The 25,231-nt window shown below is 60.3% G+C and overlaps 1 protein-coding gene across 1 annotated transcript in view; it reads right to left on the reverse strand.

Annotated features, from left to right (window-relative positions):
• The window catches only part of CHD8 (chromodomain helicase DNA binding protein 8), a 47,488-nt gene that overhangs the window by 12,137 nt on the left and 10,120 nt on the right, over positions 1–25,231 (reverse strand). Inside the window, 27 exon segments of the mRNA XM_075489497.1 lie at positions 934–1,142; positions 5,627–5,831; positions 9,552–9,606; positions 9,748–9,823; positions 11,396–11,510; positions 11,619–11,722; positions 13,934–14,023; positions 14,217–14,373; positions 14,463–14,662; positions 16,510–16,721; positions 16,805–16,915; positions 17,038–17,217; positions 19,128–19,295; positions 19,383–19,578; positions 19,667–19,880; positions 20,216–20,471; positions 20,563–20,706; positions 22,444–22,620; positions 22,719–22,958; positions 23,050–23,175; positions 23,271–23,408; positions 23,530–23,613; positions 23,700–23,817; positions 24,181–24,236; positions 24,328–24,396; positions 24,514–24,708; positions 24,807–24,921. Of these exon segments, the coding sequence (XP_075345612.1) occupies positions 934–1,142; positions 5,627–5,831; positions 9,552–9,606; positions 9,748–9,823; positions 11,396–11,510; positions 11,619–11,722; positions 13,934–14,023; positions 14,217–14,373; positions 14,463–14,662; positions 16,510–16,721; positions 16,805–16,915; positions 17,038–17,217; positions 19,128–19,295; positions 19,383–19,578; positions 19,667–19,880; positions 20,216–20,471; positions 20,563–20,706; positions 22,444–22,620; positions 22,719–22,958; positions 23,050–23,175; positions 23,271–23,408; positions 23,530–23,613; positions 23,700–23,817; positions 24,181–24,236; positions 24,328–24,396; positions 24,514–24,708; positions 24,807–24,921 (4,010 nt within the window).

Below are 25,231 nucleotides of genomic sequence, written 5' to 3' on the forward strand. Positions count from 1 at the left end.
CCTATCTCCCCGGAGACGTCCCTGACCCCATCGGAACGTCCCCAACCTCACGAGAAGGTCCTCAACCCCCATGGAGATCTCTTCAACCCCCATGGAGATATCCCTCAACCCCCACGGGGATGTCCCCAACCCCCACGGAGATGTTCCTCAACCCCAAAAGGAGCTCCCTATCTCCATGGGGATGTCCCCAATCCCACGGGGAGGTCCCCAACCCCATGGAGACGTCCTCAACCCCAAGGAGATGTTCCTCAACCCCCACGGAGACGTCCCCAACCCCAAGGAGATGTTCCTCAACCCCCACGGAGACGTCCCCAACCCCAAGGAGATGTTCCTCAACCCCACGGAGACGTTCCTCAACCCCCATGGAGACGTCCCCAACCCCACGGAGATGTTCCTCAACCCCACGGAAATGTTCCTCAACCTCAAGAAGATGTTCCTCAACCCCCAAGGAGATGTTCCTCAACCCCCAAGGAGACGTCCCCAACCCCAAGGAGATGTTCCTCAACCCCCACGGAGACGTCCCCAACCCCAAGGAGATGTTCCTCAACCCCACGGAGACGTTCCTCAACCCCATGGAGACGTTCCTCAACCTCAAGGAGATGTTCCTCAACCCCATGGAGACATCCTCAACCTCAAGGAGATGTTCCTCAACCCCATGGAGACATCCTCAACCCCATGGAGATGTTCCTCAACCCCATGGAGACGTTCCTCAACCCCATGGAGACGTTCCTCAACCTCAAGGAGATGTTCCTCAACCCCACAGAGACGTTCCTCAACCCCAAAAGCAGCTCCCTATCTCCCCGGAGACGCCCCTGACCCCATCGGAACGTCCCCAACCTCCCGAGAAGGTCCTCAACTCCATCGGGAACCTCCAGCCTATATCGGGGTACCCTCCCCCCCCCCCAAAAAAAAATATCGGGGTCACCCCCATACCGTCTCCGGGGGCGGGGGGCAGGCGGCAAACCTGCCGGCACATGGCGACGAAACCGTGGAAGAACTTGGTGAGGTTCTCGTCCGTCTTCTTCTCCAGCCCGGCCAAGGCGCGGAAGCGACCCCAGCGGAAGCGCCCGCCCTCGGGGTCAAACTCCACCCCGAAGCTGGAGGCCACCCGGTAGAAATCGGCCTGTTCCCGCCGCGTCCACCTGCGCCCCCAAAGAGAGGGGAGGGGGGTGAGGGAGGGGGGGGGACACCCCCAAATAGGTGGGGGGGGGGGGGAGGGGGGGAAGGGGGGGGGTGCACCCCAAAAATGCCGGGTTTGGGGGGCCTGCACCCAAAAATGCCGGGTATGGGGGGCCTGCACCCCAAAAATGCTGGGTATGGGGTCTTGCACCCCAAAAATGCCGGGTATGGGGTTCCTGCACCCCAAATGTCCAGGGGTGGGGTCCCTGCACCCCAAAAATGCCGGGTATGGGGTCCTTGCACCCCAAAATCCCAGGGATGGGGTCCCTGCACCTCAAAATCCCAGGGGTGGGGTCCCTGCACCCCAAAAATGCCGGGTATGGGGTCCCTGCACCCCAAAAATGCCGGGTATGGGGTTCCTGCACCCCAAAATCCCAGGGATGGGGTCCCTGCACCCCAAAAATGCCGGGTATGGGGGTCCTGCACCCCAAAAATGCCGGGTATGGGGGTCCTGCACCCCAAAATCCCAGGGATGGGGTTCCTGCACCCCAAAAATGCCGGGTATGGGGTCCCTGCACCCCAAAAATGCCGGGTATGGGGGGCCTGCACCCAAAAATGTCGGGTATGGGGTCCCTGCACCCCAAAAACTCCTGTTATGGGGTCCCTGCACCCCAAAATCCCAGGGATGGGGTCCCTGCACCCCAAAAATGCCGGTTATGGGGTCCCTGCACCCCAAAAATGCCGGGTATGGGGTTCCTGCACCCCAAATGTCCAGGGGTGGGGTCCCTGCACCCCAAAAATGCCGGGTATGGGGTCCCTGCACCCCAAAATCCCAGGGATGGGGTCCCTGCACCCCAAAAATGCTGGGTATGGGGTTCCTGCAGCCCAAAAATGCCGGTTATGGGGTTCCTGCATCCCAAAATCCCAGGGATGGGGTGGCCTGCACCCCAAAAATGCCGGGTATGGGGTCCTTGCACCCCAAAATCCCAGGGATGGGGTCCCTGCACCCCAAAAATGCCGGGTATGGGGTCCCTGCACCCCAAAATCCCAGGGATGGGGGGTCTGCACCCCAAAAATGCCGGGTATGGGGTTCCTGCACCCCAAATGTCCAGGGGTGGGGTCCCTGCACCCCAAAAACACCCGTTATGGGGTTCCTGCACCCCAAAAATGCCGGGTATGGGGTCTTGCACCCCAAAATCCCAGGGATGGGGTCCCTGCACCCCAAAAATGCCGGGTATGGGGTCCTTGCACCCCAAAATCCCAGGGATGGGGGGGCCTGCACCCCAAAAACAAGTTATGGGGTTCCTGCACCCCAAAAATGCCAGTTATGGGGTCTTGCACCCCAAAACCAGCTCTTATGGGGTTCCTGCAGCCCAAAAATCCCAGGGATGGGGTCCCTGCACCCCAAAAATGCCCGTTATGGAGTCCTTGCACCCCAAAAAAAGTTATGGGGTTCCTGCACCCCAAAATCCCAGGGATGGGGGTCCCTGCACCCCAAAAATGCCGGGTATGGGGTCCTTGCACCCCAAAATCCCAGGGATGGGGTCCCTGCACCCCAAAAATGCCAGGTATGGGGTTCCTGCACCCCAAAAATGCCGGGTATGGGGTTCCTGCACCCCAAAATCCCAGGGATGGGGTTCCTGCACCCCAAAAATGCCGGGTATGGGGTCCCTGCACCCCAAAAATGCCAGGTATGGGGTTCCTGCACCCCAAAAACAAGTTATGGGGTCCCTGCACCCCAAAATGCCAGTTATGGGGTTCCTGCACCCCAAAAACACCCGTTATGGGGTCCTTGCACCCCAAAATCCCAGGGATGGGGTCCCTGCACCCCAAAAATGCCAGGTATGGGGTTCCTGCACCCCAAAATCCCAGGGATGGGGTGGCCTGCACCCCAAAAATGCCGGTTATGGGGTTCCTGCACCCCAAAATCCCAGGGATGGGGGTCCCTGCACCCCAAAACCACCCGTTATGGGGTCCCTGCACCCCAAAAATGCCGGGTATGGGGTTTTGCACCCCAAAAATGCCAGTTATGGGGTTCCTGCACCCCAAAAATGCCGGGTATGGGGTCTTGCACCGCAAAAAAGCCAGTTATGGGGTCCCTGCACCCCAAAATCCCAGGGGTGGGGTCCCTGCACCCCAAAAATGCCCGTTATGGGGTCCTTGCTCCCCAAAATCCCAGGGATGGGGGGTCTGCACCCCAAAAACACCCGTTATGGGGTTCCTGCACCCAAAAATGCCGGGTATGGGGTCCTGCACCCCAAAATCCCAGGGATGGGGCTTCCTGCACCCCAAACCCACCAGTTACGGGATCCTTGCACCCCAAAAATCCAGGGATGCGGTCCCTGCACCCCAAAACCCCCCTGCACAGGCTCCCGGCACCCCAAAACTCACCTGCACGAGCTCCCAGCACCCCAACCCCCCCCTGCACCAACTACCAGCACCCCAAAATCCCTCTGTATCACCTCCCAGCACCCCAAAACTCACCTGTGCAAGCTCCCAGCACCCCAAAATCCCCCTGTATCAGCTCCCAGCACCCCAAAACTCACTTGCATCCACTCCCAGCCCCCCAAAATCCCCCTGCACAGGCTCCTGGCACCCCAATACCCCACTGCACAGGCTCTTAGCACCCCAAAATCCCCCTGTATCAGCTCCCAGCACCCCAAAACTCACCCGCACGAGCTCCCAGCACCCCAAAACTCACCAGCATGAGCTCCCAGCACCCCCAAACGCCCCTACGTGGGCTCCCAGCACCCGATAAGCCCCCCTCAAGGAGTCCCAGCCCCCCAAAATCCCCCTGCACAGGCTCCTGACACCCCAAATCTCACCTGCACAAGCTCCCAGCACCCCAAAATCCCTCTGTATCACCTCCCAGCACCCCAAATCTCACTTGCATGAACTCCCAGCACCCCAAAACTCACCAGCATGAGCTCCCAGCACCCCCAAACGCCCCTACGTGGGCTCCCAGCACCCGATAAGCCCCCCCCCAAGGACTCCCAGCCCCCCAAAATCCCCCTGCACAAGCTCCTGGCACCCCAATACCCCACTGCACAGGCTCTTAGCACCCCAAAATCCCCCTGTATCACCTCCCAGCACCCCAAAATCCCCCTGTATCACCTCCCAGCACCCCCAAACGCCCCTACGTGGGCTCCCAGCACCCGATAAGCCCCCCTCAAGGACTCCCAGCCCCCCAAAATCCCCCTGCACAGGCTCCTGACACCCCAAATCTCACTTGAACAAACCCCCAGCACCCCAAAATCCCCCTGTATCAGCTCCCAGCACCCAAAAAACCCCCCTGTATCAGCTCCCAGCACCCCAAAACTCACCTGCACGAGCTCCCAGCACCCCAAAACTCACCAGCATGAGCTCCCAGCACCCCCAAACGCCCCTACGTGGGCTCCCAGCACCCGATAAGCCCCCCTCAAGGAGTCCCAGCCCCCCAAAATCCCCCTGCACAGGCTCCTGGCACCCCAATACCTCACTGCACAGGCTCTTAGCACCCCAAAATCCCCCTGTATCACCTCCCAGCACCCCCAAACGCCCCTACGTGGGCTCCCAGCACCCGATAAGCCCCCCGCAAGGACTCCCAGCCCCCCAAAACCCCCCTGCACAGGCTCCTGACACCCCAAATCTCACCTGCACGAGCTCCCAGCACCCCAAAATCCCCCTGTATCAGCTCCCAGCACCCAAAACCCCCCCTGTATCAGCTCCCAGCACCCCAAAACTCACCAGCATGAGCTCCCAGCACCCCAAAATCCCCCTGTATCAGCTCCCAGCACCCCCAAACGCCCCTACGTGGGCTCCCAGCACCCGATAAGCCCCCCTCAAGGACTCCCAGCCCCCCAAACCCCCCCTGCACAGGCTCCTGACACCCCAATACCCCACTGCACAGGCTCTTAGCACCCCAAAATCCCCCTGTATCACCTCCCAGCACCCCCAAACGCCCCTATGTGGGCTCCCAGCACCCGATAAGCCCCCCTCAAGGAGTCCCAGCCCCCCCAAATCCCCCTGCACAGGCTCCTGGCACCCCAAAACCCCCCTGCACAGGCTCCTGGCACCCCAAATCTCACTTGCACGAACTCCCAGCACCCCAGAATCCCCCTGTATCAGCTCCCAGCACCCCAAAACTCACCTGCATGAACTCCCAGCACCCCAAATCTCAGTTTTATCCACTCCCAGCACCCCAACCCCCCCCTGCACAGGCTCCCAGCACCCCAAAACTCACCTGCACGAGCTCCCAGCACCCCAAAATCCCCCTTTATCACCTCCCAGCACCCAAAAATCTCCCTGTATCAGCTCCCAGCACCCGATAAGCCCCCCTCAAGGAGTCCCAGCCCCCCAAAATCCCCCTGCACAGGCTCCTGACACCCCAAATCTCACTTGCACGAGCTCCCAGCACCCCAAAATCCCCCTGTATCACCTCCCAGCACCCCCAAACGCCCCTACGTGGGCTCCCAGCACCCGATAAGCCCCCCGCAAGGACCCCCAGCCCCCCCAAAACCCCCCCTACCTCTGCTGTTTCTCCCTCCTGGCCATCTCCTTGAGCTTGCAAGCGGCTTCGCAGCGGCGCCGGCGCCGGTCTCCCCGTTCGGCCGCCTCCACCCGGAGCTGTTCCCGTTGGTAGGAACGCTGGCAGGCGGTGATCAGCCGGCGTAACCGGGCCGTCAGCACCGAACCCGGCGGCCAAAAGGGTTGGCCCGGTTGGGGGGGTTGGCCTAGGGAGGGGGGGGGGGGGGGGAGAAAGAGGGTCAAGGGGGGCCCTTTGGGGTCCCATAGGTCTCCTTGGGGTCCTATGGGCCCCCCCTGGGGTCCTATGGGTCTCCCTGGGGTCCTATGGGTCTCTGCAGGGTCCTATGGGTCTCCCCCGGGGTCCTCTGGGTCTCCCTGGGGTCCTATGAGGATGTAGGGGGGAGCCATCCTATAGAAATGGGGGTTCCTATGGGATCAGGGGTGGCCCCAAGGGGTCCTATGGGTCTCCCTGGGGTCCCATGGGGATGTAGGGAGGAGCCATCCTATAGAAATGGGGGTTCCTATGGGTTCAGGGGTGGCCCCAAGGGGTCCTATGGGTCTCCTTGGGGTCCTATGGATCTCCTTGGGGTCCTATGGGGATATAGGGAGGAGCCATCCTATAGAAATGGGGGTTCCTATGGGATCAGGGGTGGCTCCAAGGGGTCCTATGGGTCTCCCTGGGGTCCTATGGGGATATAGGGAGGAGCCATCCTATAGAAATGGGGGTTCCTATGGGATCAGGGGTGGCCCCAAGGGGTCCTATGGGTCTCCCTGGGGTCCCATGGGGATGTAGGGAGGAGCCATCCTATAGAAATGGGGGTTCCTATGGGTTCAGGGGTGGCCCCAAGGGGTCCTATGGGTCTCCTTGGGGTCCTATGGATCTCCTTGGGGTCCTATGGGGATATAGGGAGGAGCCATCCTATAGAAATGGGGGTTCCTATGGGATCAGGGGTGGCTCCAAGGGGTCCTATGGGTCTCCCTGGGGTCCTATGGGGATATAGGGAGGAGCCATCCTATAGAAATGGGGGTTCCTATGGGATCAGGGGTGGCCCCAAGGGGTCCTATGGGTCTCCCTGGGGTCCCATGGGGATGTAGGGAGGAGCCATCCTATAGAAATGGGGGTTCCTATGGGTTCAGGGGTGGCCCCAAGGGGTCCTATGGGTCTCCTTGGGGTCCTATGGATCTCCTTGGGGTCCTATGGGGATATAGGGAGGAGCCATCCTATAGAAATGGGGGTTCCTATGGGATCAGGGGTGGCTCCAAGGGGTCCTATGGGTCTCCCTGGGGTCCTATGGGGATGTAGGGAGGAGCCATCCTATAGAAATGGGGGTTCCTATGGGATCAGGGGTGGCCCCAAGGGGTCCTATGGGTCTCCCTGGGGTCCCATGGGGATGTAGGGAGGAGCCATCCTATAGAAATGGGGGTTCCTATGGGTTCAGGGGTGGCCCCAAGGGGTCCTATGGGTCCCCTTGGGGTCCTATGGGCCTCCCTGGGGTCCCACAGGGATGTAGGGGAGAGCCAACCTATAGAGATGGGGGTTCCTATGGGATCAGGGGTGGCCCCAAGGGGTCCTATGGGTCTCCCTGGGGTCCTATGGATCTCCTTGGGGTCCCATGGGGATGTAGGGAGGAGCCATCCTATAGAAATGGGGGTTCCTATGGGTTCAGGGGTGGCTCCAAGGGGTCCTATGGGTCTCCTTGGGGTCCTATGGATCTCCTTGGGGTCCTATGGGGATATAGGGAGGAGCCATCCTATAGAAATGGGGGTTCCTATGGGATCAGGGGTGGCTCCAAGGGGTCCTATGGGTCTCCCTGGGGTCCTATGGGGATATAGGGAGGAGCCATCCTATAGAAATGGGGGTTCCTATGGGATCAGGGGTGGCCCCAAGGGGTCCTATGGGTCTCCCTGGGGTCCCATGGGGATGTAGGGAGGAGCCATCCTATAGAAATGGGGGTTCCTATGGGTTCAGGGGTGGCCCCAAGGGGTCCTATGGGTCTCCTTGGGGTCCTATGGATCTCCTTGGGGTCCTATGGGGATATAGGGAGGAGCCATCCTATAGAAATGGGGGTTCCTATGGGATCAGGGGTGGCTCCAAGGGGTCCTATGGGTCTCCCTGGGGTCCTATGGGGATGTAGGGAGGAGCCATCCTATAGAAATGGGGGTTCCTATGGGATCAGGGGTGGCCCCAAGGGGTCCTATGGGTCTCCCTGGGGTCCCATGGGGATGTAGGGAGGAGCCATCCTATAGAAATGGGGGTTCCTATGGGTTCAGGGGTGGCCCCAAGGGGTCCTATGGGTCCCCTTGGGGTCCTATGGGCCTCCCTGGGGTCCCACAGGGATGTAGGGGAGAGCCAACCTATAGAGATGGGGGTTCCTATGGGATCAGGGGTGGCCCCAAGGGGTCCTATGGGTCTCCCTGGGGTCCTATGGATCTCCTTGGGGTCCCATGGGGATGTAGGGAGGAGCCATCCTATAGAAATGGGGGTTCCTATGGGTTCAGGGGTGGCTCCAAGGGGTCCTATGGGTCTCCTTGGGGTCCTATGGATCTCCTTGGGGTCCTATGGGGATATAGGGAGGAGCCATCCTATAGAAATGGGGGTTCCTATGGGATCAGGGGTGGCTCCAAGGGGTCCTATGGATCTCCTTGGGGTCCCATGGGGATGTAGGGAGGAGCCATCCTATAGAAATGGGGGTTCCTATGGGATCAGGGGTGGCCCCAAGGGGTCCTATGGGTCTCCCTGGGGTCCCATGGGGATGTAGGGAGGAGCCATCCTATAGAAATGGGGGTTCCTATGGGTTCAGGGGTGGCTCCAAGGGGTCCTATGGGTCTCCTTGGTGTCCTATGGATCTCCTTGGGGTCCTATGGGGATATAGGGAGGAGCCATCCTATAGAAATGGGGGTTCCTATGGGATCAGGGGTGGCTCCAAGGGGTCCTATGGGTCTCCCTGGGGTCCTATGGGCCCCCCCTGGGGTCCTATGGCTCTCTGCAGGGTCCTATGGGTCTCCTCGGGGTCCTATGGGTCACCCTGGGGTCCCATGGAGATGTAGGGGGGAGCCATCCTATAGAAATGGGGGTTCCTATGGGATCAGGGGTGGCCCCAAGGGATGCTATGGGTCTCCCTGGGGTCCTATGGGTCTGTTTTGTGTCCTATGGATCTCCTTGGGGTCCTATGGGCCTCCCTGGGATCCTATGGATCTCCTTGGGGTCCCACAGGGATGTAGGGGGGAGCCATTCTATAGAGATATGGCTTCCTATACCATCAGGGGTGACCCCAAGGGGTCTTATGGATCTCCCTGGGGTCCTATGGGTCTCCCTGGTTTCCTATGGGCCTCCCTGGGGTCCTATGGATCTCCTTGGGGTCCTATGGATCTGCTTGGGGTCCTATGGGCCTTCTTGGGGTCCTATGGATCTCCTTGGGGTCCTATGGATCTGCTTTGGGTCCTATGGGCCTTCTTGGGGTCCTATGGATCTGCTTTGGGTCCTATGGATCTCCTCAGGGTCCTATGGGCCTTCTTGGGGTCCTATGGATCTGCTTTGGGTCCTAGGGGCCTTCTTGGGGTCCTATGGATCTCCTTGGGGTCCTATGGATCTGTTTGGGGTCCTATGGATCTCCTCAGGGTCCTATGGGCCTTCTTGGGGTCCTATGGATCTCCTTGGGGTCCTATGGGCCTTCTTGGGGTCCTATGGATCTCCTTGGGGTCCTATGGATCCGCTTGGGGTCCTATGGATCTCCTCAGGGTCCCCCAAAGATGTAGGAGAGAACCATCCTATAGTAACAAAGCTCCCTATGGGAAGGGGGGGGGGGGGCGGTCAGGGACAGCCCTGGGCTGCTATAGGGCAGAGCCATCCTATAGGACTGGGGCTCTCCATAGGGACAACCCTATAGAGAAACCCTATAGGGCTGGGGGATCCCCCCCCCCATTACCTTCGTCCCCGTCCACCACCGAGATCTCCTCGTCCAGCAGCATCAGGGGGTCGGCCTGAAATTGGGGGGGGGGGGGGGGTGTGAAAGTCACCCCCAGCCCCCCCCCCCCCAAATTTTGGGGGTGCAGATTTTGGGGGGGGGGAGGGGAGAGGTAAAAGGGGGGGGGGAGGGGGAGGGCCCCCCGTTTCGTCCTCACCTCGTCGTCCACCTCCTTGGCCGTCCCCGGGAGGGGTTTATATTCGGGGTCCTCGCAATCCTTATCGAAATCCACGCTGCGGGGGACAACGATGAAGAGGGGGGGGGGGTGTCCCCCAAAATACCCCGACACCCCCCAAAAAAACCCACCCTGAGCCCCCCCAAAAATACCCCCACACCCCCCCGGGGGGGGGGGGGCCTCAGTCCTTGAAGAGGTTGAACTCATCCCGGCCAAAAGCCGGTCGGTATTAGCATGGCGTGGTCATCATCGGCACCCCAAAAATTAGGGGGTGAGGGGGGGGGTCCCCGAAAATGAGGGGGGGTCCCCAAAAAGGGGGGGGTGTCCCTGAAAGAGGGGGGAGGGTTCCTGAAAGAGGGGGGGGGGCCCTGAAAGAGGGGGGGGGGGTGTGGGGGGGATCCTAAAGTAGGGTTGGGGGGATTGGGGGGACCCCGAAGTGGGGCTGCGGGGAACAGGGGAACCCCAAAATGGGGCTGGGGGGACCCCAAAGTGGGGCTGGGGACCCTAAAGTGGGGCTGGGGGGACCCCAAAGCCCCCCCTAGTGGGGTCGGGACCCCCCAAAGAGGGGCTGGGGCAGCCCAGGACACCCTAAAATGGGGCTGGGGCACCCCAAAGCCCCCCTAAGAGGGGCCTGGGGCAGCCCAGGACACCCCAAAATGGGGCTGGGGCACCCCAAATCCCCCCTGAGAGGGGTCGGGACACCCCAAAAAGGGGCTAGAGCACCCCAAAGCCCCCCAGAGAGGGGTCAGAGCCCCCCAAAAGAGGGGCTGGGGCACCCCAAATCCCCTCAGAGAGGGGCTGGAGCACCCCAAAAAGGGGCTGGGGCACCCCAGGACACCCCAAAGAGGGGCTGGGGCACCCCAAATCCCCTCAGAGAGGGGCTGGGGCACCCCAAAGCTCCCCAGTGAGGGGCTGGAGCACCCCAGGACACCCCAAAGAGGGGCTGGAGCACCCCAAAAAGGGGCTGGGGCACCCCAAAGCCCCTCAGAGAGGGGCTGGGGCACCCCAAAAAGGGGCTGGAGCACCCCAGGACACCCCAAAGAGGGGCTGGAGCACCCCAAAAAGGGGCTGGGGCACCCTAAAAAGGGGCTGGGGCACCCCAAAGCCCCCCCAGAGAGGGGCTGGGGCACCCCAAAAAGGGGCTGGAGCACCCCAGGACACCCCAAAGAGGGGCTCGAACACCCCAAAAAGGGGCTGGGGCACCCCAAAGCCCCCCAAAGAGGGGCTGGGGCACCCCAAGTCCCCCCAGAGAGGGGCTGGAGCACCCCAAAAAGGGGCTGGGGCACCCCAAAGCCCCCCAGAGAGGGGCTGGAGCACCCCAGGACACCCCAAAAAGGGGCTCAAACACCCCAAAAAGGGGCTGGGGCACCCCAAAGCCCCCCAAAGAGGGGCTGGGGCACCCCAAGTCCCCCCAAAGAGGGGCTGGAGCACCCCAAAAATCGGCTGGAGCACCCCAAGTCCCCCCAGAGAAGCTTTGGAGCACCCCAAAGCGAGACCGGAGCACCCCAAAGCCCCCCCTAAGAAGGGCTGGAGCACCCCAGGACCTCCCAAAGAGAATCCAGAGCCCCCTAAAAAGAGGCTGGGGCACCCCAAATTTTTTTTTGGGGGGGGGGTGTACCCCCAAACTCACCCTTCCCCGACATCCAAGCGCTGCTCGGCAGCGATAGCCTTCTCGTCGGGGCGGCCGGCTTTCTCCAAGAAGCAGAGCGCGGGGTCGGCGCGCATGGTGTTGTATTTTTCGTAGCCTGCTCCCCGAAAAAAAAAGGGGGATGTGGGGGGGGGGGGGTATATACTGTCACGATCCCAATTCTGCCGGGTTTCCCCCCAAAATTAGCTCCCCCTCCGCAAGGTACCGTGTTTGAAGACCCCGATGAGGAGGGATTTGTCGGCTTCGGCGTCCCACCAAGCGGTCGGTACCTCCAGCTGCTCCACCAGCGGGAACCAGATGTCGATCTCGCTGTCGGGGGACGGGGAAATGGGGTGATTGGGGGGGGGGGGGGGGGGGGGGGGTTGGGGGGGTCAGGGGTACCCCAAAATGGGGCTGGGCCACTCCACGACAGCCCAAAGAGGCTCTGGAGAACCCCAAAGTGGGGCTGAGGCACCCCAGCACGTCCCGAAGTGGGGCTGGAGCACCCCAAAGAGGGGCTGGAGCACCTCAAACCACTTCAAAGAGGGGCTGGAGCACCCCAAAGTTGGGCTGGAGCACCCCAAAGAAGGTCTGGAGCACCCCAAATCACCTCAAAGAGGGGCTGGAGCACCTCAAATTTGGGCTGGAGCACCCCAAAGAGGGGCTGGAGCACCTCAAACCACCTCAAAGAGGGGCTGGAGCACCTCAAATTTGGGCTGGAGCACCCCAAAGAGGGGCTGGAGCACCCCAAAACACCTCATAGTGGGGCTGGAGCACCCAAAATTGGGGCTGGGGCACCCCAAAGAAGGTCTGGAGCACCTCAAACCACCTCAAAGAGGGGCTGGAGCACCTCAAATTTGGGCTAGAGCACCCCAAAGAGGGGCTGGAGCACCCCAAACCACCTCAAAGAGGGGCTGGAGCACCCAAAATTGGGGCTGGAGCACCCCAAAGAAGGTCTGGAGCAGCCCAAACCACCTCAAAGAGGGGCTGGAGCACCTCAAATTTGGGCTGGAGCACCCCAAAGTTGGGCTGGAGCACCCCAAAACACCTCATAGTGGGGCTGGAGCACCCAAAATTGGGGCTGGGGCACCCCAAAGAAGGTCTGGAGCACCTCAAACCACCTCAAAGAGGGGCTGGAGCACCTCAAATTTGGGCTGGAGCACCCCAAACCACCTCAAAGAGGGGCTGGAGCACCTCAAACCACCTCATAGTGGGGCTGGAGCACCCAAAATTGGGGCTGGGGCACCCCAAAGAAGGTCTGGAGCACCCCAAATCACCTCAAAGAGGGGCTGGAGCACCCCAAATTGGGGCTGGAGCACCCCAAAGAGGGGCTGGAGCACCCCAAACCACCTCAAAGAGGGGCTGTAGCACCTCAAATTTGGGCTGGAGCACCCCAAAGAGGGGCTGGAGCACCTCAAACCACCTCAAAGAGGAGCTGGAGCACCCCAAATTTGGGCTGGAGCACCCCAAACCACCTCATAGTAGGGCTGGAGAACCTCAAATTGGGGCTGGGGCACCCCAGGACATCCCAAAGTTGAGCTGGAGCACCCCAAGACACCCCAAAGAGGCTCTGGAGCACCCCAAAGAGGGGCTGGAACACCCCAAGGTTGGACTGGAGCACCCTAGGACACCCTAAAGTTGGGCTGGAGCACCTCAAACCACCTCCAAGAGGGTCTGGAGCACCTCAAACCACCTCGTAGTGGGGCTGGAGCACCCCAGGACACCCCAAAGTTGGGCTGGAGCACCCCAAACCACCTCATAGTGGGGCTGGAGCACCCAAACTTGGGGCTGGGACACCCTAAAGAAGGTCTGGAGCACCTCAAACCACCTCGTAGTGGGGCTGGAGCACCCAAAATTGGGGCTGGGGCACCCCAAAGAAGGTCTGGAGCACCTCAAACCACCTCGTAGTGGGGCTGGAGCACCCTAGGACACCCCAAAGTTGAGCTGGAGCACCTCAAACCACCTCCAAGAGGTTCTGGAGCACCTCAAACCACCTCACAGTGGGGCTGGAGCACCCCAAAGTGGGGCTGGAGCACCCCAGGACACCCCAAAGTTGGGCTGGAGCACCCCAAACCACCTCCAAGAGGGTCTGGAGCACCTCAAACCACCTCATATAGTGGGGCTGGAGCACCCCAAAGAGGGTCTGGAGCACCCCAGGACACCCCAAAGATGTTCTGGAGAACCTCAAACCACCTCATAGTGGGGCTAGAGCAGCCCGAAGAAGGTCTGGAGCACCTCAAACCACCTCATATTGGGGCTGGAGCACCCCAATTTGGGTCTGGAGCACCTCAAACCACCTCATATTGGGGCTGGAGCACCCCAAAGAGGGTCTGGAGCACCCCAAAGTTGGGCTGGAGCACCTCAAACCACCTTGTAGTGGGGCTGGAGCACCTCAAACCACCTTGTAGTGGGGCTGGAGCACCCCAATGAGGATCTGGAGCACCTCAACGAGGATCTGGAGCACCTCAAACCACCCCAGAAAGGGTCTGGAGCACCTCAAAGAGACCCTGGAGCACCTCAAAGAAGGTCGTGTGGACTCACCTGGCCACCGCCCCGGCCAACACCTTCTCCGCCTGGTCCCCAATCACCTCCTGCCGCAGGTAGTAGAGCATCCGCACCCTCAGCAGAACCCTGGGAGATGATGGGATGGGGCGGTCAACCAAAAAGAAACCATTGGGTTGGGTTTGGGGAGATCTCCAAGGAGACCTCCAAGAAGATCTCCAAGGAGATCTCCAAGAAGACCTCCAAGAAGACCTCCAAGAAGACCTCCAAGAAGACCTCCAAGAAGACCTCCAAGAAGACCTCCAAGAAGACCTTGACCCACTTGTTGCATTGGTGCTTGAGGTGCTTCTTGTAGCTCTCGTCTTGGAAGAGGGTGTCGGGGTTGTACTTGCGGATCCACTCGGCTTTGTGGACATCAAAGGTGCTTTGAGATTTGACCTTCTTCCCCTTACGACCTCGAGGAACCGGGATGGAAAGACCTGGAGAAAAGCGGTGGAACAAGAAGAAAGACGTCAAGGTGGGACCTCAAGAGGTCCCCGGTTGTCCCTAAATTCCTGTAGACCCTCACCCGAGTGGTTTTGGAGCTCCTTGGCCTTGCCGTTCTCGGTGGGGCTGATGAGGTCCCAGATGAAGCCTTTGATGTTCTCGTCACCTCGGTAGTGGAGGAGGCAGTAGACCAGGATGGCCCGGCAGATGGTCTCCACGTCTCGCTCCGAGAGACGTCGCTTGAACCGCCCGTGGGACAGGATCTCCCGCCATCGGCCCCAGCTGGTGGTGGAGGACAGGGGTCAGCGGCCGGGGTGGCACCCACCTCCCAGCATCCATCTCCACCAAGCATCTCCTTGTGGTTGCCACCAGAGCAGAGCTGGACCTGGTTTGCTTTCTCCACCAAGCTTCTGCTCATGGTTGCCACCACAGCAGAGCTGGACCTGGTTTGCCTTCTCCACCAAGCTTCTGCTCATGGTTGCCACCAGAGCAGAGCTGGACCTGGTTTGCCTTCTCCACCAAGCATCTCCTTGTGGTTGCCACCAGAGCAGAGCTGGACCTGGTTTGCCTTCTCCACCAAGCTTCTGCTCATGGTTGCCACCAGAGAAGAGCTGGACCTGGTTTGCCTTCTCCACCAAGCATCTCCTTGTGGTTGCCACCAGAGCAGAGCTGGACCTGGTCTGCCTTCTCCACCAAGCATCTGCTCATGGTTGCCACCAGACCACACCTGCAGCTGGACCTGGTCTGCTCTCCCCACCAAGAACCTCCCCGTGGTTGCCACCACAGCAGACCTGGACCTGGTTTGCCTTCTCCACCAAGCTTCTGCTCATGGTTGCCACCAGAGAAGAGCTGGACCTGGTTTGCCTTCTCCACCAAGCTTCTGCTCATGGTTGCCACCAGAGAAGAGCTAGACCTGGTTTGCCTTCTCCACCAAGCTTCTGCTCATGGTTGCCACCAGAGAAGAGCTGGACCTGGTCTGCCTTCTCCACCAAGCATCTGCTCATGGTTGCCACCAGAGCACACCTGCAGCTGGACCTGGTCTGCTCTCCCCACCAAGAACCTCCCCGTGGTTGCCACCACAGCAGACCTGGACCTGGTTTGCCTTCTCCACCAAGCTTCTGCTCATGGTTGCCACCAGAGAAGAGCTAGACCTGGTTTGCCTTCTCCACCAAGCTTCTGCTCATGGTTGCCACCAGAGAAGAGCTGGACCTGGTCTGCCTTCTCTACCAAGCTTCTACTCATGGTTGCCACCACAGCACACCTACAGCTGGACCTGGTGGTCTGCTCTCCCCACCAAGAACCTCCCCGTGGTTGCCACCAGGCAAACCTGGACCTGGTTTGCCTTCTCCACCAAGCATCTGCTCATGGTTGCCACGACAGCACACCTACAGCTGGCCCTGACCTGCTTTCTCCACCAAGAACCTCCCCGTGGTTGCCACCACAGCAGAGCTGGACCTGGTTTGCCTTCTCCACCAAGCATCTGCTCATGGTTGCCACCAGAGCACACCTGCAGCTGGACCTGGTCTGCTCTCCCCACCAAGAACCTCCCCGTGGTTGCCACCACAGCAGACCTGGACCTGGTTTGCCTTCTCCACCAAGCTTCTGCTCATGGTTGCCACCAGAGAAGAGCTGGACCTGGTTTGCCTTCTCCACCAAGCTTCTGCTCATGGTTGCCACCAGAGAAGAGCTGGACCTGGTCTGCCTTCTCCACCAAGCTTCTGCTCATGGTTGCCACCAGAGAAGAGCTGGACCTGGTTTGCCTTCTCCACCAAGCATCTGCTCATGGTTGCCACCAGAGAAGAGCTGGACCTGGTTTGCCTTCTCCACCAAGCATCTGCTCATGGTTGCCACCAGAGCACACCTGCAGCTGGACCTGGTGGTCTGCTCTCCCCACCAAGAACCTCCCCGTGGTTGCCACCAGGCAAACCTGGACCTGGTTTGCCTTCTCCACCAAGCTTCTACTCATGGTTGCCACCACAGTAGACCTGGAGCTGGTTTGCCTTCTCCACCAAGCATCTGCTCATGGTTGCCACCAGAGCACACCTACAGCTGGCCCTGACCTGCTTTCTCCACCAAGAACCTCCCCGTGGTTGCCACCACAGCAGAGCTGGACCCAAGCCCATCCTCACCCGTAGACCAGCAGATGTTTCTCCACGCGGAAGCAGTCGGTGCGACCGTAGGCGTGGTGCAAAGCGTGGTGGTGCCGGTCGTGGCGACGAGACCGAGGTCTCTCCTCGTCCTCGCTCTCCAGGTCCGAGAACTCCACCAGATCGTCGTCCCGAAGCGTGCTGAAGTGCCGCGTCTGCTTGCGCACCCGCGGCGTGTCGATCACCAGGTTGTTCTGGACGCCGGGATGGAGAAGACCCATCAGGAGCTGCCCCACCACACCCCACCCCACCCCACCCCACGGTTGTCTCCTCCAACCTTGCTGTTCAGCAGGTCCAGGTCCAGGTCGGCTTTCTTGGCCCACTTCTGCCAGAAATTGGGGTCATCCAAGGCGATGTCGGTGCGGTTTTCGGAGGCCACGAAGCTCGCCTGGGGTTGGACGAGAAGATGGAGATGTTCACCCGCATCTCCGAGGTGGGACATGTCCCCCGTCCCCCCCCCCCCCCCCCCCCACCAGCCCCGTCACCGGTGGAAAAAGCACGTGGAGATACCTTGGCGAAGGTGGAACCCTTCCCCTCGCTCTCGATGGTGATGGTGGTGGTGCGGCGCAGCAGGATCTGGTCTATGTCCTCCTCGCAGAACTTGGAACCTTCGTCGTCCTCTTCCATGATGGCCGCGTAGGCCCCCTTGCGCAGCAGGTCCTCGATCTCCTTTTTGGAGAACTGCTGGATCTGCCGGGAGGGTGGACAAGAGGGGTGAACGTGGGGCGAGGCAGGAAGCCAACCTTCAGGCCCCATCCCAAACCACCCCCAAGCCCCGCGTCCCTCAAGAGTAGGGTCTTCACAACGTGGTCCCCTTGGAGAACGTCATCCCCGTGGTCTTCACGCCCCGTTTCCCTTGAAAGACCCCATCCCCCTGGTCTTCACACCCCATCTCGCTTGGAGAACCTCATCCCCGTGGTCTTCACACCCCGTTTCCCTTGGAGGAAACCCATCCCCATGGTCTTCATACGCCGTTTCCCTTGGAGAACACCATCCATGGGGTCTTCAAACCCCGTTTCCCTTGGAAGACCCCATCCCCATGGTCTTCACACCCCGTTTCCCTTGGAGAACACCATCCATGGGGTCTTCAAACCCCGTTTCCCTTGGAAGACCTCATCCCCATGGTCTTCACACCCCATCTCCCTTGGAGAACACCATCCCCGTGGTCTTCAAACCCCATCCATGGGGTCTTCACACCCTGTTTCCCTTGGAGAACCACCATCCATGGGGTCTTCAAACCCCGTTTCCCTTGGAGAACCCCATCCCCATGGTCTTCACACCCCATTTCCCTTGGAGGAACCCCATCCATGGGGTCTTCACACCCCGTTTCCCTTGGAGAACACCATCCATGGGGTCCTCACACCCCATTTCCCTTGGAGGAACCCATCCTCGTGGTCTTCACACCCCGTTTCCCTTGGAGAACACCATCCATGGGGTCTTCACACCCCATCTCCCTTGGAGAACACCATCCATGGGGTCTTCAAACCCCATTTCCCTTGGAAGAGCTCATTCCCTGTGGTCTTCACACCCCATTTCCCTTGGAGGAACCCCATCCATGTGGTCTTCAAACCCCGTTTCCCTTGGAGAACCCCATCCATGGGGCCTTCACACCCTGTTTCCCTTGGAGAACACCATCCATGGGGTCTTCAAACCCCGTTTCCCTTGGAAGAGCTCATTCCCTGTGGTCTTCACACCCCGTTTCCCATGGAGAACACCATCCATGGGGTCTTCAAACCCCGTTTCCCTTGGAAGACCTCATCCCCATGGTCTTCACACCCCATCTCCCTTGGAGAACACCATCCCCGTGGTCTTCAAACCCCATCCATGGGGTCTTCACACCCTGTTTCCCTTGGAGAACACCATCCATGGGGTCTTCAAACCCCGTTTCCCTTGGAGAACACCATCCCCATGGTCTTCACACCCCATTTCCCTTGGAGGAACCCCATCCATGGGGTCTTCAAACCCCGTTTCCCTTGGAGAACACCATCCATGGGGTCCTCACACCCCATTTCCCTTGGAAGACCTCATCCCCGTGGTCTTCACACCCCATTTCCCTTGGAGAACACCATCCCTGTGGTCTTCACACACCGTTTCCCTTGGAAGACCCCATCCATGGGGTCTTCACACCCTGTTTCCCTTGGAGAACACCATCCATGGGGTCTTCAAACCCTGTTTGCCTTGGAAGACCCCATCCTCGTGGTCTTCACACCCCGTTTCCCTTGGAGGAAACCCATCCATGGGGTCTTCACACCCCATTTCCCTTGGAAGACCCCATCCCCGTGGTCTTCACACCCCGTTTCCCTTGGAGGAAACCCATCCATGGGGTCTTCAAACCCCATTTCCCTTGGAAGACCCCATCCCCATGGTCTTCACACCCTGTTTCCCTTGGAGAACCCCATCCGTGGGGTCTTCAAACCCTATTTCCCTTGGAAGAGCTCATTCCCTGTGGTCTTCAAACCCCGTTTCCCTTGGAGAACCCCATCCATGGGGTCCTCACACCCCATTTCCCTTGGAAGACCTCATCCCCTTGGTCTTCACGCCCCGTCTCCCTCATTCCCAAGATCTTCGCGCCCTCTTTCCCTTGGAAGACCCCCCCTTACCCCCGCGATGTTGCCCTCACGTCCGCTCATGGACTGCAGCACCGCCTTGTCAAGCCCCAACTTGAGGCTGGCCTTATCGAACATCTCCCGCTCGTAGGAGTTACGCGTGATGAGGCGGTAGACCTTCACCGCCTTGCTCTGCCCGATCCGGTGACATCGCGCTTGGGCCTGGAGAAAGAAGATGGACGGGTGAGCTCGGGATGAAGGTCACCTCACGCCGAGCCGGCGGCGGTGAGGTGGGACCCGGTGGCTTACCTGGAGATCGTTTTGGGGGTTCCAATCGGAATCGAAGATGATGCAGGTGTCGGCGGCGGTGAGGTTGATGCCCAAGCCACCCGCCCGCGTGCAGAGGAGGAAGACGAAGCGATCCGAGTCGGGCTTGCTGAAGCGGTCGATGGCGGCCTGCCGTAGGTTGCCCCGTACCCGGCCATCGATCCGTTCGTAGAGGTACCTACGGGGGTCACCAAAACCACGTCGGAAGGAAGGCACGAGGGTGTCCCCCCCCGCCTCCCCGGGCCACCCGTCGTCCCACCTCTCACCTCTTCTGGATGAGGTAGTCCTCCAAGATGTCGAGGCATCGCACCATCTGGGAGAAGATGAGCACCTTGTGGCCGCCGGCCTTCAGCTTGGGCAGCAGCTTGTCGATGAGCACCAGCTTGCCGGCCGAGCGGACCATGGCCTGGAGATGGAAGTCGTGGGGGACGTGGTGGTGGCAAGACTCCCGAAATTCGGCCAAGATCTTCTCCTCCGCGCCTGTCGGGTGGGGACGGGACAGTCAGTGGGGTGGCCGAGGTGGCGCGCGAGACCTTCTCAAGAGACACCCCACCAAAACAAGACTTGAGGGGCATCAAAGCCCAACTAGATGAGCTGGAGGATCTCCTCCACCATGACTTTGAGGCCACCAGGCAGCTCTACGGAGGTCGGGGAAGAGAAACCCCCAGATCCAAGAGGCCACCAAGTCCTCGGTGGAAGAAAGGGCAAGGCCAGGAGAACCAGGGACGGGGTGGTGTTGACCCCCGAGGTTGTCCATCGGTGGTGGGAAGATGAGAGACACCCCACCACGCCCTTGGCCAGCCCTGGTTCCTCACCGTTGATGAGGTAGGGGTGGTTGCAGCACTTGCGCAGCTCCATCATGGTGTTGAGTAGGTTGGGCATGTTGGTGTGACCGGCGCCTTTGGAGAGGAAGGAGAAGTTCTTCTCCAAGATGGCCCGGTAGTACTTCTTCTGAATGTTGGTCAACTCCACCTCAATGATGGTCTCTTGCTTGGGCGCCAAGTTCTTCTCCACATCCTCCTTCAACCGACGGAGCATCATGGGCTTGAGGATGGCCTGGAGCTTCTGCACCTGCGGGTGGCACCAGCGGGGAGAAGTCACCACGGGCCAGGTAGGACCCAGGTGAGCGGGGAAGGGTCCGGGGTCCTCCCGATGTTCTCACCTGCTCCTCCGTCTTGAGGTCCCCAAAGTCCTTGAGGAACTCTGCTTCAGAAGGGAACTGGGAGGGCTCCAGGAAGTGCAGGAGGCTGAAGAGCTCTTCCACCGTGTTTTGGAGCGGGGTGCCCGTCAAGAGGACTTTGTGTTCCTGATGACCAGGGGGTGCAGAACGTTAGGGCTTGGGGTGGGGCAGGCATGGGACAGGCCCAAACATCTCCAGATGCAACCAAGACCCCACACGCACCTTCAGGACCATCCCCTGGGGCAGGGGATGAACCCAAACATCTCCAGATGCAACCAAGACCACACACGCACCTTCAGGACCATCCCTTGGGGTGTGGAACAGGCCCAAACATCTCCAGATGCAACCAAGGCCCCACACGCACCTTCAGGACCATCCCTTGGGGCAGGGGATGAGCCCAAACATCTCCAGATGCAACCAAGACCCCACACGCACCTTCAGGACCATCCCCTGGGGTGTGGAACAGGCCCAAACATCTCCAGATGCAACCAAGACCCCACACGCACCTTCAGGGCCATCCCCTGGGGGAGGGGATGAGCCCAAACATCTCCAGATGCAACCAAGGCCACACACACACGTTCAGGGCCATCCCCTGGGGTGTGGAACAGGCCCAAACATCTCCAGATGCAACCAAGGCCCCACACGCACCTTCAGGGCCATCCCCTGGGGTGTGGAACACGCCCAAACATCTCCAGGTGCAACCAAGGCCCCACACGCACCTTCAGGACCATCCCTTGGGGCAGGGGATGAGCCCAAACATCTCCAGATGCAACCAAGACCCCACAGGCACCTTCAGGACCATCCCTTGGGGTGTGGAACAGGCCCAAACATCTCCAGATGCAACCAAGACCCCACACGCACCTTCAGGACCATCCCCTGGGGTGTGGAACAGGCCCAAACATCTCCAGATGCAACCAAGACCCCACACGCACCTTCAGGGCCATCCCCTGGGGGAGGGGATGAGCCCAAACATCTCCAGATGCAACCAAGGCCACACACACACCTTCAGGGCCATCCCCTGGGGTGTGGAACAGGCCCAAACATCTCCAGATGCAACCAAGACCCCACACGCACCTTCAGGACCATCCCCTGGGGCAGGGGATGAGCCCAAACATCTCCAGATGCAACCAAGACCCCACACGCACCTTCAGGACCATCCCTTGGGGTGTGGAACAGGCCCAAACATCTCCAGATGCAACCAAGGCCCCACACACACCTTCAGGGCCATCCCCTGGGGTGTGGAACAGGCCCAAACATCTCCAGATGCAACCAAGACCCCACACGCACCTTCAGGACCATCCCTTGGGGTGTGGAACAGGCCCAAGCATCTCCAGATGCAACCAAGACCCCACACGCACCTTCAGGGCCATCCCCTGGGGCAGGGGATGAGCCCAAACATCTCCAGATGCACCCAAGACCCCACACGCACCTTCAGGACCATCCCTTGGGGTGTGGAACAGGCCCAAGCATCTCCAGATGCAACCAAGACCCCACACGCACCTTCAGGGCCATCCCCTGGGGGAGGAGATGAGCCCAAACATCTCCAGATGCAACCAAGACCCCACACGTACCTTCAGGACCATCCCTTGGGGTGTGGAACATCTCCAGATGCAACCAAGACCCCACACGCACCTTCAGGGCCATCCCCTGGGGCAGGGGATGAGCCCAAACATCTCCAGATGCAACCAAGACCCCACACGCACCTTCAGGGCCATCCCCTGGGGCAGGGGATGAGCCCAAACATCTCCAGATGCAACCAAGACCCCACACGCACCTTCAGGGAACCCCAGCTCTACCACCCCGGAGAGGAGTCGGGGTCTCCCCGTCCCCTGTCTCCTTCTCCATTCCCACCCCATCTCTCACCAGGTCCATGTGCTTGAGGCTGTCAAGCAACTTGCAGTTGCGGTTCTTCAGGCGGTGGGCCTCGTCGATGATGACGCAACGCCACTCGATCTCCCGTAGCTCGGGGCAGTCGGAGAGGATCATCTCGAAGGTGGTGATGAGCGCGTCAAACTTGTAGGCTCCGGGGATGAGACGACCCTGGGGTGGAGATGAAGGTGGCTCCAACCTCGTTCTCAAAGCTCGAGAAGAGGTTTTTGGGAAGGTCCCGAGATCAAGAACCATCAAAGCCACCCTACCCGCGAGTCCTTGCAGTACATCTCGTACTGTTGGATCATCTGCCGGGAAGCCAAGCTGCCGTGGTAGACGATGCTGTTCATCTCCGTCCAGGTATTGAACTCCCGTTCCCAGTTGGTGATGGTGGAGAGCGGGGCGATGACCAAGAAAGGACCGCGGATGCCAACGTTGTAGACCTCTTGCAAGAAGGCGATGGACTGGATGGTCTTACCCAAGCCCATCTCGTCGGCCAAGATGCAGTTCTGCCTGCGGGGAGGCGAAGAAGGTGGCCGGTTGGTCGTCGGGGCGGGGTGGCAACGTCCCCTGCGTGTCCCCACCATCCCGTCCCACCACTCGCCTGTTGTACCAGTTGAAGAGCAACCAGTTGACCCCCTCCAGTTGATATTCGCGAAGCTGGTTGTGATTCTTGTACTCGTGGGAGAGCTCCAACTTCTTCCAGGAACCGGCTTGGGGACGGGGCTGGGGAGAAAAGTAGGGGCCGGAGAAGACACGGCGGTTGCCCAAATTGAGGGGAGGGACGAGGCGGGGAGGTGGGAGAGGACCTGGACGCTCACCAAACGCTTGAGTTCCGGGTGTCGGGCTTGGATGCGCTTGAATTCTCCGATCTTCCCCTCGTCTACGTCCTCCTTGAGCTCCCAAGTGCTGTCCTCGTAGGGTAGGGAGCACCACTTCACCAGGTAGTAGACCACCGGCTGCAACCAGAGTGGGGGGGACACACACAAAAAAAAAAAAAAAATGGGGGTGTCGGTGAGGAGGAACCCCATTTTGGGGGACGAGGGGGTCCACCACCACCACCGCCGCCCCCGTCCTCACCTCCCCGTTGTCCTTGTCGACGCTGTGAGACTCATCCAAGATGCGGTCCACCTCCACGTAGTCGGGGTTGAAGGGTTCTTCATCCTTCGGGGGTCGGGGGGGGGGAGCGGTGAGAGGTCTCCCCAAATTTCTAGACCCTCCCCCCAAAACCCCTCCCTCGAAAGCAGCACCTCGTGGAAGAAATGGCGCATCTGAGTCATCTTCGTCTTGAAACGTTTCAGTTTCTGGTGGATCCTCTTGTCCTTCTCCAGTTGGTCGATGGTGGCCCACTCGCAGTGGAGATAGGAGCTGGGGAGGTGGAGCGGGACAAAGCGTCACGTCCACGTGCCAAAACCTCTCCCCCCCTTCCCCGGTGAAGTTCTTTGGGGTCAAAAAAAGCCGTTTTCGAGCGACGCCGGCGCAAGAAAAACCCCGTTCTCGAGACCCGCCTCGTCGTAGGAGACGTCGACGAGTTGTCCCCGCCGCCCAGGGCGGCGAGCGTCGGGCTCGGCCACGCGTCCCCTCCGTTGGGTTCGTAGAGCTCAACCCAACGTCGTGGCCCAACGAGGAGCCCACCCGGTAGGTGACGAGGGTCCAAACGTGCCGTTGAACCCAGGGGACAACCCCCCACCACCACCGCCGCCACCGATCCCACCTCACGAGGTCACCTACTAGTTCTTGTATTTGACGAAAAACTCCTCCGACTCCGTCAACTGCCCCGACGGAAGCTGCGGAGAAGCAGGTGGGACGTCAACGTGGGCAAAACGCCGGCATAAGACCCCCCCCACCACCACCACCACCACCGTGGGGGTCCCTCACCTCTTTCTTCACCACCCTCATGGAGAGGACCTTGTCCACGATGGCCGCGTCCTCCTCGCTGGGGTTTTCCTGGAGATGGGGGAAAAGAATTGATGAAGACGATGGCGGAAAGAGAAGGAAAAAGGTGAGGAAGAACACGGCGGACACCACGGAGAACATCTAAGGAGACAAAACCAAGACCCCCACCACAAAAAACTGCATGGAGGGCAACGTCTCCCCCTCCGGCTCCGGCTCCGGGGCGGGCGGCTGCGGGACCGGGAGCTGCTCGGGTCGGACGGGTCCGGTCACATCCAACTCTTCATCCTCCTCATCATCGGTGATCTTGATATCCAAATCTTCCGTGTACTTCTTACGCTTGACCTGTCGATTCGACCGTCGCTTCTGGAAGGAGAAAAAGGGGGACAAGACGAGGTCCTCCCCGCCGGCGGAAACGAGGCGGATCCCCCCCGCCGGCGGCGACGGCGGCGGCGTCTCCGTACCTGCACGCTGGTTTCTTCTTCCTCCCGCGGCGACTGCGCCGGCATCACCTCGGCGTCCGAGTTGTCGGAGGAGGCGTTGCGCTTGCGTTTCTTCCCCACCACCGGCGTGATGGTGCTAAGGGGAGGGGGTGAAGGTGAGGTGGGGCGTTAGGAGGGTGGAGACGGAGGGGTGGAGACCTTCTCCGGGGCGTAACGCGAGGGCCAAGGGTTGGGGACAACGAGGGCCAAGGGTTGGGGGACAACGAGGGCCAAGGGTTGGGGGACAATGAGGACCAAGGGCTGGGGGACAACGAGGACCAAGGGTTGGGGGACAACGAGGACCGAGGGTTGGGGGACAACGAGGACCGAGGGTTGGGGGACAACGGGGACCGAGGGTTGGAGGACAACGAGGACCAAGGGTTGGAGGACAACAGGGACCAAGGGTT

This window comes from Mycteria americana, unplaced genomic scaffold (assembly GCF_035582795.1).
Source record: "Mycteria americana isolate JAX WOST 10 ecotype Jacksonville Zoo and Gardens unplaced genomic scaffold, USCA_MyAme_1.0 Scaffold_162, whole genome shotgun sequence".
NCBI lineage: Eukaryota > Metazoa > Chordata > Aves > Ciconiiformes > Ciconiidae > Mycteria > Mycteria americana.